Below are 12,593 nucleotides of genomic sequence, written 5' to 3' on the forward strand. Positions count from 1 at the left end.
CTCCAAATGTTTTATTTATTAATTTTATTACAAATCAATGATCCCTGGTTGTCTATTGGGGTGCATGACCCCATCATATGTCTCTGCCCAGCTGTTTTTTGGGGGGGTTCTTTTATTTCTCACAGCTGGGCAGAGACATATGATGGGGTCATGCACCCCAATAGACAACCAGGGATCATTTATTTGTAATAAAATTAATAAATGAAACATTTGGAGAGCATAGGAGTGGGGAGGTATCTTGCCATGGAAATATATCTCAACACCTGCTTTCTACTTTTTGACTACACCAAAATAATCAATGCAATAAATAAATAAAAATAAGATTATATGTGTGGCAGCAAATGTAGGAACTCCATTGACATAATGGGCCCCATGAACTATTGAACAGGTGGATGTAAAAGGCTCCCAACTTGGGAACCTGTCCATACATCTTTCTTTTGCACAAACATTTGCTTGTGCAGCGCTGCCCCTGCTCTTGTGCAGGTGTCAATCACCCAGAACAAGCGCATTTGGGGGATTTATCTCCTCAACATTAGAGGTGGTGGGGAAGTTAATAAACAGCAGTCATATGACCACAACTCTGTAACTCGTGAGCATCCGCTGCTTAGTACAAGGTGCCCAATATGTTATGCTATATTATGAAGCTGATTCACTGAGGACAGGAGAGATTAGTAAATAACACAGTGTGACCTGGAGAAGCTGTAGATACCTAGACAATTTAGCAGACTATAGTGAATTTAGCAGAATAAGTGGTAGAAGTGATACATTTATATACTAGCACAATATAATAAAATACAGACTCACAGCAAGATGTGAAGTTTCTCCAACCCGTGACCGCAATCCCTTGTATTTGGCATGTGCTTGCATAGTCCTGTAGCCAGTTGCAAGCAGTCTGAACAGCACCACCGTCAATGCATGAGTCAAACAAACAATTCTTGTAAAAGAAGTTAGGGTTGACTTTGCTGTGGCACTTGGCAAACACGCCATTTCTGTTGGAGATTGTGTTGCAGAGCTGTTGGGCTTTCCAGAAGCCATCAACCTTAGTGCAGGTAGGACATCGGTCTCCACAGCCAACTTGGCAAAATGTATCTCTTTTCACCCAACTCTGGGCAAACTCATTGACATTTACACTTATTGTACCACTGGAAGTCTGTAAATCATCCTCTATGTTTCCATTATACCTCCCGCACAGTCCATATGTGCTGTTTTGCATGTGGCGAGGGATAGTCAAAGAAAGAAATGTCTTCCAATCATATACCACTTTTAATCCAAATTCTGTTTCTACCACAATATGAAAGCCAAAGGCAAATATGTTCACCTTCCCATGGCCCAACTTCAAAGGTAAATACAGTCTTTCATTGTTTACCTGGCAAGGAAAATAAGAAAAGAATATTTTTTTACCAAACTAATTTAGCCATTTAATCATTTTACTGCTTTAAAAGTATTGAAGTTCCTGGGTCTTAAAAAAGAAGTGCATAATACATTTTTAACCCCTTGCCAGTCTACCCTATCAAATTCTCAATATTGAAACGTTAAAACTCAAAATGAATGCAAGATGTTTTGGCCCAATAATAGTGGCACTTATGTGGCCAATATTTCAAATGTATCATTGTCAAAGATTCCATATGGTTACATAACAAAAAACACTCATAAAGACTATAAGTACCACTGTAGAAGTAAGTAAAGCACTACTGCATTAACGCATAATGCTGTTTATTACCTATTACTGTGTCATGCTGGCCATTGCCTTTTACTCTGTCCTGCTGCTACTGTGTCCTGTATTCATTACCTGTGACGACATCCTGCGGTTAATTACCTGCTACTGTGTTCTGTAAGCTTTTCCCTTCTACTGTGTCCTGCTAGTCATTCTTGCTCCTCTGCCCTGTTGTCCATAACCTGCTACTGCAGCCTAGTGATAATTACCTGCTTTTTTTGTCCTGCTGTTCATTACCTGCTTCTCTGTTCTTCTTGCCATTACCTATTACTGTGTCCTTGTGACAAATATCTGTTACATGTTCTGTGGGCTACTGCTTGCTTCTGTGCCCTGCTGACCATTTATCACATCTTTGTCCTACTGTCTATTACCTGTTATCATTTAACATTAATTGCTATTATGTTTTGCTGGCCATTGCCTGCATACTACCCCCTACTGGATTTTACCATCCTGCTTGGTGTTTCTCTCTGATCATCCTGATTATTAAGTCCTGCTGGCTGTGGTTTCCATTATCTGCTCTGCTGGCTATATATGCCTGAACTCAGATGCCCTGCACATCTTATCTCTTCCTCTACTTTGTGATTGGCTTTGCTACTTGACAACAACCTTCAGAAACCACATCCATTAAATACATTTGAGGTTGCTGAACCTCCAACCTCTGCAGAAGGGACAGTTGTTAAAGTATATCTGCTGCTTGGGAGTAACAATCTTTATATGTTTCCCTATGCTTCTCATAGACAGCAGATGTGAAGTCCCACCAGCAACAACATCAGGCTCGGACACTGAAATGTAACCTGTGTTTCTGTTAGTATTTATAATCCCCATATTTTTAAAGCTGCCTAATAACTGGCCCTATATTGGCATAACATATTTTTGACTTTTCAATGTTGACATTGATGTACTAGAAATTTGCCAGGTCCTTACAATGTCACTTTCATGAAAAAATTAAATACACAGCTCCATTCCAGAACCAAATAATCACTTACTAGTAACAAACATTGACACCCAAGACTGTAAAAATAAACTCTTTTGATTCCTGGCCATCAAACAATAAACTTTCTAGAACATTTGTCTCACAACACAAAATAGCACACCAGCTTTCAATAAACCATAGTCTGGCCAGCACTGGTCTATGTCATGGATCCGATCATTGCCGTGTCACCACAGCTCCCGGATCCATCTGCTCTCCTCTGTAGTGCCACGTTGCCTAGCAACGTGACGCAGTCTCTCAGCCGACCCGCTCTGATGACGTCAGACGGGTCTTTAAATATCAGACGGGACTGTAATTTTGGGCCTATTTGTTGGATCGTTCCTGTTTCCTGGGTACGTGCTTTTGTCCTGTTTGACTGTTCTATCTGCCTGCATTATTTACCGACCTTTGCTTTTCCTGACCACTCTATTGGATTACCCTCTGACTGCCTTAAAGTGATACTGACCTCTGCTTTGCCTAACAACTCTATTGGATTACCCTATGCCTGCCTTAAAGTGATACTAACCTCTGCCTCGCCTAACCACTCTATTGCATTACTCTCTGCCTGCCTTAAAGTGATATTGACCTCTGCTTCGCCTGACCATTCCCTCGGATCATCCTTTATCTACTAATAAGAATTACTGTCCTCTGCTTTGCCGGCTCTCCGCTTCCTGTCTCCTAGAATACAGTTCTCAGCTTTCCTGTGTCCCCGCTTCTTCTGTAAGTATAAGTGAAAGAATGAAAACGAGAAGAAGCGCTAAAAAAGCTAAAGGTGCTAAACAATTTAGAAATAATTGCTATGCAGACAAATTGAGATAAAATAGGATAAGTTTACTTGCTTAACAAATATAATTTAAAACAAACAATCACATTGGTACATGTCCTGCAAAAAAAGAAAAAGACATAGATCACTTAAGAATCGGACGTCTCCGATGTATATAAAAAACACAAAATAAAAACTGCTGTTGCCAATATAAACCTTGTCTCAGTTTTATGAGGGGGAGGTCGGCATCACAACTAAAGTCCTCAGATGATTCAAAAGAGAACCGAAGCCGGGTAAGTGTAAACCCGTTTTACCTTTAGGTGTACCGTCCGTGTATCAAGAGTCACCTCCGTGAGGCGTATGCGTGTCCTGTGACGTCACAAATCGGGAGGCGTCGTCTCTGTAGGGCAATCCTATTGGTCAGGATAGCTTGAAGGTAAACTATAGCGGCCGCTATAATATAGATGGTGAACTCCGCTCTTAGTGCAGGATCGCACGCAGGGTCACAGTATAACCAGATTTCCTCTGTAGATCTAATAGTAGACGGACCTTTAGTGTGTGACTTGAGACCGGCTTCAATTTAAGCGCATGGCCCTTCACAGTGTAGTCCTCGTGTTGTCCGTGGGTAGCTGAAGAAACTTTCACTCCAATAAAGAAATACAGTCCTTATAGACAAAATGTGAAGTGTAAGGCAGCTGTAACTATCATCAACGCGTTTCTCCCTCCCCTTTCTCAGAAAGCTCTGTAAGAGGGAGAAACGCGTTGATGATAGTTACAGCTGCCTTACACTTCACATTTTGTCTATAAGGACTGTATTTCTTTATTGGAGTGAAAGTTTCTTCAGCTACCCACGGACAACACGAGGACTACACTGTGAAGGGCCATGCGCTTAAATTGAAGCCGGTCTCAAGTCACACACTAAAGGTCCATCTACTATTAGATCTACAGAGGAAATCTGGTTATACTGTGACCCTGCGTGCGATCCTGCACTAAGAGCGGAGTTCACCATCTATATTATAGCGGCCGCTATAGTTTACCTTCAAGCTATCCTGACCAATAGGATTGCCCTACAGAGACGACGCCTCCCGATTTGTGACGTCACAGGACACGCATACGCCTCACGGAGGTGACTCTTGATACACGGACGGTACACCTAAAGGTAAAACGGGTTTACACTTACCCGGCTTCGGTTCTCTTTTGAATCATCTGAGGACTTTAGTTGTGATGCCGACCTCCCCCTCATAAAACTGAGACAAGGTTTATATTGGCAACAGCAGTTTTTATTTTGTGTTTTTTATATACATCGGAGACGTCCGATTCTTAAGTGATCTATGTCTTTTTCTTTTTTTGCAGGACATGTACCAATGTGATTGTTTGTTTTAAATTATATTTGTTAAGCAAGTAAACTTATCCTATTTTATCTCAATTTGTCTGCATAGCAATTATTTTTAAATTGTTTAGCACCTTTAGCTTTTTTAGCGCTTCTCCTCGTTTTCATTCTTTCACTTATCCTTTTTTTCCCTAATTTGAGGGACTTTAGGGTTGGAGTAGCTTGGTGCCTCTTGCACACACTTTAACACACTTGCACACACCTTCTTCTGTAAGTACTCAGTTCTGTGCTTTCTACATTATTGCTTCTTATTTCTGAGTGGGTAACTTCCTGGGTTTCTCTCAGTGTGCTTGTGTGAGTGATATATTCACTTTAGCAATTGGGCTTAGTCCAGGACTGATTCTATATGGCTGACAGTACAAACGGGCCATAATATGGACCCCACTGAGCTGGCCAGGGCTGTGGCCCACCAAGGACAACTTTTGGGATCCAATGCAGCTTATTTCCAATCCCTGGACTCCAAATTGGACCAGATTGCTGCTTTGCTACAAACTTTGGCTGCCCCATTGCAACCCAACCCTACCACACTGGCTTCTTCCAGATTCAGTCCTACCATCCAAGCTGTCCACCCTGAAGGGCAACCTAACCCCAGGATACCCCGTCCTGACAAATATGATGGCAACCCTGAGGACTGTTGTGTTTTTTTTTAACCAGTGCCGCCTTCATTTCTGTAACAGCTCTGCACTGTTTACTACACCCTCTTCTAGGATCACCCTTCATATTTCTCTAATGAAAGGTAAAGCCCTGGCCTTGGTATCTCCATTATTGGAAAAAGATAACCCTATTCCTCAAAATGTGGAATCTTCCCTTTCCATATACTCCTCTGTTTTTGACAAGCCTGGTAGATCTTCTGCTGCCGAGCCTGGCTTGCTAGACCTGCGTCAAGGTACCCTTTCAGTAGCTCAATATGCCATTGAGTTTTGCACTCTGGCTACCGAGACCTCACAGAATCAGGAAGCCCTAAGATCAGCTTTTCTTAAGGGACTCTTTGAATGTCTTAAAGACAAACTTGCGTTTCGGGATCTCCCAGATTCCCTAGAAGACCTAATCAACCTCTGTATCAGACTTGACGCTAGTTATAGTGAATGACAGCAAGAAAAAGAGAGAAGTTGTAAACCTATGTCCAGGACATCATTCCACCTTGCTCCTCGTTTCTCCAATCCAGTGTCCTTTTCTAACTCCTCTCCGGAATAAGTAGAACCTATGGAAGTTGGAACCATTAAATTGACGGAGTCTGAACACCTGAGAAGTGTTTATATTGTGGTGTTAAGGGCCATTTATTGAGGGAATGTCCCACAAGGCCAGTAAAAGCCAGGGCTTAACTCCAGTTAAGCCAGATAAAATTTTATTCCCTCAACAACAAACTCTTTGTGCCTGTAACTATCCACCTCGGAGACCACAACATCCATTCTCAAGGCCTTATTGATACAGGGGCAGGAGGAGTTTTCATTGACTGATCCTTTTGTATCGTCCCACAAAATACCTCTTAGTTCCAAAAACTATTCTGTCAAGGTTTCCACAATCAGTGGTGATCCGTTGGGTTCAGGACTTATTTAGTTTTCCACTAAGCCTCTACATTTTTCTGTTGGAGTACTCCACTCCAAATAAATTAGCTTTGACGTTATACTGACTCCTCAATTTCTCATAAACCTGGGTCTTCCCTGGCTCCAGTTGCACAACCCAACATTTTCCTGGACTCAAGGTGAACTTTCTTCCTGGGGTTCTACGTGTTTTCACAATTGTTTACACAGTCCTGCAAATCCATCAGTCACTATAGCACTTGCCTTGGAAACACCTGATTCCTTACCAGTATCTTATCAGGACTTCATTGATGTGTTCTCCAAGAAAGAAGCTGAACGCCTTCCTCCTCACCGTTCATTTGATTGCCCCATTGACCCTCCTGGAGCACCTTTGCCCCGTGGCAAGATCTATCCTCTGGCCAGGCCTGAAAACCTCGCCATGGAGAAATATACCAAGGACAATCTGGCTAGAAGTTTCATATGACCCTCTTCTTCTCCAGTCAGGGCTGTGTTCCTTTTTGTAGAAAAGAAAGACAGGGGTCCTCGTCCCTGTATTGATTACAGAGGTGTGAACCAGATAACAGTAAAAAACAACTATCCCCTGCTGCTCATTCCTTAACGGTTTACTTACCTTCAAGGTGCTACAATTTTCACCAAATTGGATCTGCCAGGTGCGTACAATCTCATCAGAATTTGCAAAGGGGACGAATGGGAGATGGCTTTTAATACTCGATTCGGACACTATGAATACCTGGTCATGCCATAAAGGCTCTGCAACGCCCCCCGCAGTATTCCAACATTTTGTATGAAATATTCTGTGACTATTTGAACACCTTTGTAATTATCTACCTTGATGATATTCTCATCTTCTCTCAGTCTCTTCAACACCATATATCCATGTTAGGAAGGTACTCCAATGACTCAGAGATAATCATCTCTTTGCCAAAATAGAAAAATGTTCTTTTCATCAGGATTCTGTCCCCTTCTTGGGTTATATTATTTCCAAGACAGATTTTGAAATGGATCCCACTAAACTGTCGGCCATTATCGAATGGCCCAGACCAACCTCCCTTAAAGCTCTCCAACGTTTTCTGGGCTTCGCCAGTTATTACACAAAGTTTATCAAAGATTTTGCCACTATTTCTGCACCCTATACTTTCTTGACAAAAAAAGGACAGACTTGCAAAGAGTGGTCCTCTAAATCCATTCAGGCCTTTGAAACTCTCAAAGTGGCTTTTTTGTTCAAATCAGCCAATAGGATTTCAGTAGCTCTCATCCTATTGGCTGTTTTGAACAGCCAATAGGATATCAGAAGCTCTCATCCTATTGGCTGATTTGAATTTAAAGAATCAAATCAGACAATAGGAATATAAGGGACGCCATTTTGAAACGGCTACCTTGCATTCAACTTCAGTGTATGGCAGCGACCATATGAAGAGGACGCTCTGCGCAGGATGGGATCCAGGATAGCCCCGCTCCGCACCACTAGGATGAAGATAGAAGATGCCCCCGGGATGGATGAAGACTTCTCACCGCCTGGATGTCCGGACTTCAGAAACTGTGAGTAGATCTTCTGGGGTTCATTTAGGTTTTTTTTTGTTTTTTTCTTGGGTGTTTTTTTTTAGAATAGCGTTTGGGCTTTTGAAAAAGAGCTAAATGCCCTTTTAAAGGCAATGCAAAAGAGCTAAATGCCCTTTTAAGGGCAATGCCCATAGAAATGCCCCTTTAGGGGCAATGGGTATCTTATTTTTTTTTTAGAGCTTTTATTTTGGGGGGTTGGTTGGGCGGTGGGTTTTACTGTTGGGGGGACTTTGTATTTTTTTACAGGTAAAAGAGCTGATTTCTTTAGGGCAATGCCCTACAAAAGGCCCACAAAAGGCCCTTTTAAAGGGACAGTCTACACCAGACTATTTATTGTTTTAAAAGATAGATAATCCCTTTATTACCCCTTCCCTAGTTTTGCATAACTAACACAGTTATATTAATACACTTTTTACCTTTGTGATTACCTTGTATCTAAGCCTCTGCAGACTGCCCCCTTATTTCAGTTCTTTTGACAGACTTGCATTTTAGCCAATCAGTGCTGGCTCCTAGGAACTCCACGTGTGTTAGCACAGTGTTATCTATATGAAACACATGAACTAACACCGTCTAGTGGCAAAAAACTGTCAACATGCCCTGAGCTAAAAGGCAGCCTTCAAGGGCTTAGAAATTAGCATATGAACCTCCTAGATTTAGCTTTTAACTAAGAATACCAAGAAAACAAAGCAAAATTGTTGATAAAAGTAAATTGGAAAATTGTTTAAAATTACATGCCCTATCTGAATCATGAAAGTTTGTTTTGGACTAGAATGTCCCTTTAAGGGCTATTGGTAGTTTATTGTAGGCTAGGGGGTGTTATTATTTTGAGGGGGCTTTTTTATTTTTATAGGGCTATTAGATTAGGTTATATTTTATAAATTTGTTTATTTATTTTTTGTAATCTTAGTGTTTTTTATTTTTCGTGATTTTAGTGTTTATTATTTTTTGTAAACTTTTTTTTTTTTCCGTAGGATTTGGGGGGTTTTCGTTGTAATTTAGATTTTGAATTTTTTTTTGTAGTGTTAGGTTTTTTAAATTTGTCATTTAGATATTTTAATTGGTAGTGTTTTTATTTTATTAGAATAGCAAGGTTAGTTTAATTTATAGTTTAATCTTAGGGTTTTTTTTATTTCACAGGTAAGTTTTTATTTATTTAAATAGAGTTATATTGTAATTTTAATTTAATGTTAGGGGGTGTTAGGTTTAGGGGTTAATAGTTTAATTTAGTGTTTTGTGATGTGGTTTATTTAGTGGCAGAGATGTGGGAGGCCAGGGGTTTTGAGGTTAATAACTTTATTTAGTGGCGGCTATGTTGGGGAGCGGCGGAATAAGGGTTAATATATTTAAATAGTGTTGGCGAAGTGGTTGGGCAGCAGATTAGGGGTTAATAGCTTTATTATAGTGTTGGTGATGTCGGGGGCAGCAGATTAGGGGTTAATAAATTTATTTAATAGCCATGATGTGGGAGGGTGGAAGATTAGGGGTTAACAGGTTTAATATGGTGTTTGTGATGCGGGAGGGTGGTGGTTTAGGGGTTAATAGGTAGTTTATGGGTGTTAGTGTACTTTGTAACAGTTTAGTTATGAGTTTTGTGAAACATTTTTGTTACACAAAATCCATAACTACTGCTCTCAGATGGCTCTATAGATTGTGTCGGTATAGGCTGTAACGCAAGAATTTTAGCCTGAATGCACAACCTGTAATACCGGCACTAAGGAAATCCCACACATTTTTTGAGTGTGGGATTGAGGTTGCGTTACAGGCTAAAATGCTTGTGCTATAGCTATACTGACACGACTCCCAATAGTGCGTTCCTGCTTTTACGATGACATTGCAATTTTTTCAGCGTTAAAAGCCGCAACGCAAAACTCGTAATCTAGGTGTATGTTTCTGCCTGCACTCAGCCTCTGCCCATTCCTCATCAACCTTGGACTCACTTGTCCATGTATTTTATCACTGACCTTCCACTCTCAGTCGGTAACAATGCTATTTGGGTAACAGTTGACAGATTCACTTAATTTGCTCATTTTGCTTCTTTATCTGGATTACCGTCAGCCAAAAAACTCCCAGAACTTTTTATTCAGCATATTGTAAGATTGCATGATTTTCCACTCGATATTGTATCAGACAGAAGAGTACAGTTTGTTTCCCAGTTTTGGAGATCTCTCTGTAAGCAGTTTGGTACTACCATATCTTTATCTACGTCTCACCACCCTCAGTCTAATGGTCAAACCGAGAGGGTCAACTAGTGTTTGGAAACATACCTTAGACACTATGTGGATCATTATCATTCGAATTGGGTCCAGTTGTTGCCTCTTGCTGAGTTGGCTCATAATTTCCATTGTAATGCTTCTTTGAAAACCTCACCCATTAAAGCGGCTTACGGATTTGAGCCCAGAATCTTTCCTCTAACTACCTCTACCACTGGAGTACCCATTGCTGATCTATCTGCCCAAAGACTGTATCGACATTGGTGGAGAATCCGTTGTCTCCTCTCCAATGCTTTGAAATGGCATAAATTCTATGCTGTTCACAAACGGAAAGAGGCACCCAAGTACCGTTGTGAAGAGAAAGTTTGGATTTCCAAACGACATCTAGATTTCAAACAACCTTCGACAAAACTAGGCCCTCGTTATGTGGGTCCTTTTCGTATCATGTACCAAGTCTGCTCTACTGCTTATTGCCTAGCTCTCCCCAAGAATCTCAAGATCCATCCAGTTTTCCATGTCTCTCTTCTTAAACCTGTTATCCACAATAAGAACTCCAAACATAAAACATCTTCTCCTCCTCCTTTGATAGTCAATGGACAACCCAAGTTTGAAGTAAGACATATCCTGGATTCCAAACTTTGTGGCAAGGTGTTATATTATCTCATCCACTGGAAGGGCTATCCGGTCACCGACCATTCTTGGGAACCAGCCCGTCAGGTCCATGCTCCTGCTATTATCAAGGCTTTCCATAAGGCTCATCCTTCCAAACCAGGTCCTATCCCCCTGAGGGGTCTTTGAGGAGGGGGTACTGTCACGGAACCCGATCATTGCCATGTCACCGCAGCTCCTGGATCTGTCTGCTCTCCTCTGTATTGTCACATTGCCTAGCAACGTGACGCGGTCTCTCAACCGACCCGCTCTAATGACATCAGGCGGGTCTTTAAATATCCAGCGGGACTGTACTTCTGGGCCCGTTTGTTGGATCGTTCCTGTTTGCTGGGTACGTGCTTTTGTCCTGTCTGACTGTTCTATCTGCCTGCATTATTTACCGACCTCTGCTTTGCCTGACCACTCTATTGGATTACCCTCTGCCTGCCTTAAAGTGATACTGACCTCTGCTTCACCTGACCACTCTATTGGATTACTTTCTGCCTGCCTTAAAGTGATATTGACCTCTGCTTCACCTGACCACTCTATTGGATTACTTTCTGCCTGCCTTAAAGTGATATTGACCTCTGCTTCACCTGACCATTCTCGGATCATCCTTTATCTAACAATAAGAATTACTGTCCTCTGCTTGCTGGCTCTCAGCTTCCTCTCTCCTAGAATACAGTTCTCAGCTTTTCTGTGTCCCCGCTTCTTCTCTAAGTACTCAGTTCTGTGTTTTCTACATTATTGCTTCTTATTTCTGAGTGGTCACATCCTGGGTTTCTCTCAGTGTGCTAGTGCGATTGATATATTGGCAATATGGCCTTGTCCTGGACTGATTCTATACAGCTGACAGTCTACAGTTATGACATCAACCCATTACTATAAATGAAAATATTGCCCTTTAGATAGTTATAAACAGCTTTGCAGCCACAGTGAAATCATTATTGCATAAAGTATTATCTTCTTGCAACTCTAACAATCTGTGACAAGGAGTATGTTCCAGTAAGTCATATCATTGTTAACCCTACTTATATTTAAAAAAAAATGTAATGGCTTTGTCCTTTTGTTCTTATTCAATTTGTTCTTCTGCAGAGTTCATACCCTTATCATTTAATTATAAATATTGTTCTGCTTTCATTATATATGGGATTGAACATCTTTGCTGTTGGGTTAAGATAACAACGCACTGTAAATACATGAAGACTGCAAGAGGACATTTGTTGCTGAAGGGCTGACCTGGAGGACAGCTAAATAAATTGTGATTGCTAAAATATTTCTCAGCTTTCATTTCTTGCCCTTGTAACACTTGAGTCTAACAACCTTCAAGAAGATGTCTTTTAGAATCTCAACTTTTCCTAGGTGGGTAAAACTTAGGAGCTGCAATCTGTGCCATAAGAAAAGGCTTAGAGCTGATTCTTTTATTACAAGGATGCTCCATTTGGGGATTTTATCAAAGGGACAATCAAGTCAGAATAAACGTTTATGATTCAGATAGAGCAGCAGTGACACTTTCCAATTAACTCCCATTATCAGATTTTGCACAGTCCATTTATATTCACATTTTCTGGGGAACTAGATCCTATTGAGCACGTGTGCAAGCTCACAGGGTATACGTATACTAGTCTGTGATTGGCTGATGTCTGTCACATGATAAAGGGAGAAAAAATAAATTTGTCAGAAAAAAATCTACTGCTTATTTTTCATTCAGAGTAGGTGTTATTGCCTTGTCTTATTATTATGCACCTGTTAACTATGCAATTCTACAGCATCGAGGGCTCCTTTAACATAATCACT

The 12,593-nt window shown here is 40.9% G+C and overlaps 1 protein-coding gene across 1 annotated transcript in view; it reads right to left on the bottom strand.

The window, feature by feature from the left end:
- Positions 1-12,593, bottom strand: part of TECTA (tectorin alpha) — a 465,600-nt gene that overhangs the window by 188,414 nt on the left and 264,593 nt on the right. Inside the window, exon 11 of the mRNA XM_053691581.1 lies at positions 805-1,366. Coding sequence (XP_053547556.1) covers positions 805-1,366 — 562 coding nt within the window. The remainder of the gene's footprint in view (positions 1-804; positions 1,367-12,593) is intronic.

The sequence above is a fragment of the Bombina bombina genome, chromosome 8 (assembly GCF_027579735.1).
Source record: "Bombina bombina isolate aBomBom1 chromosome 8, aBomBom1.pri, whole genome shotgun sequence".
Lineage (NCBI taxonomy): Eukaryota > Metazoa > Chordata > Amphibia > Anura > Bombinatoridae > Bombina > Bombina bombina.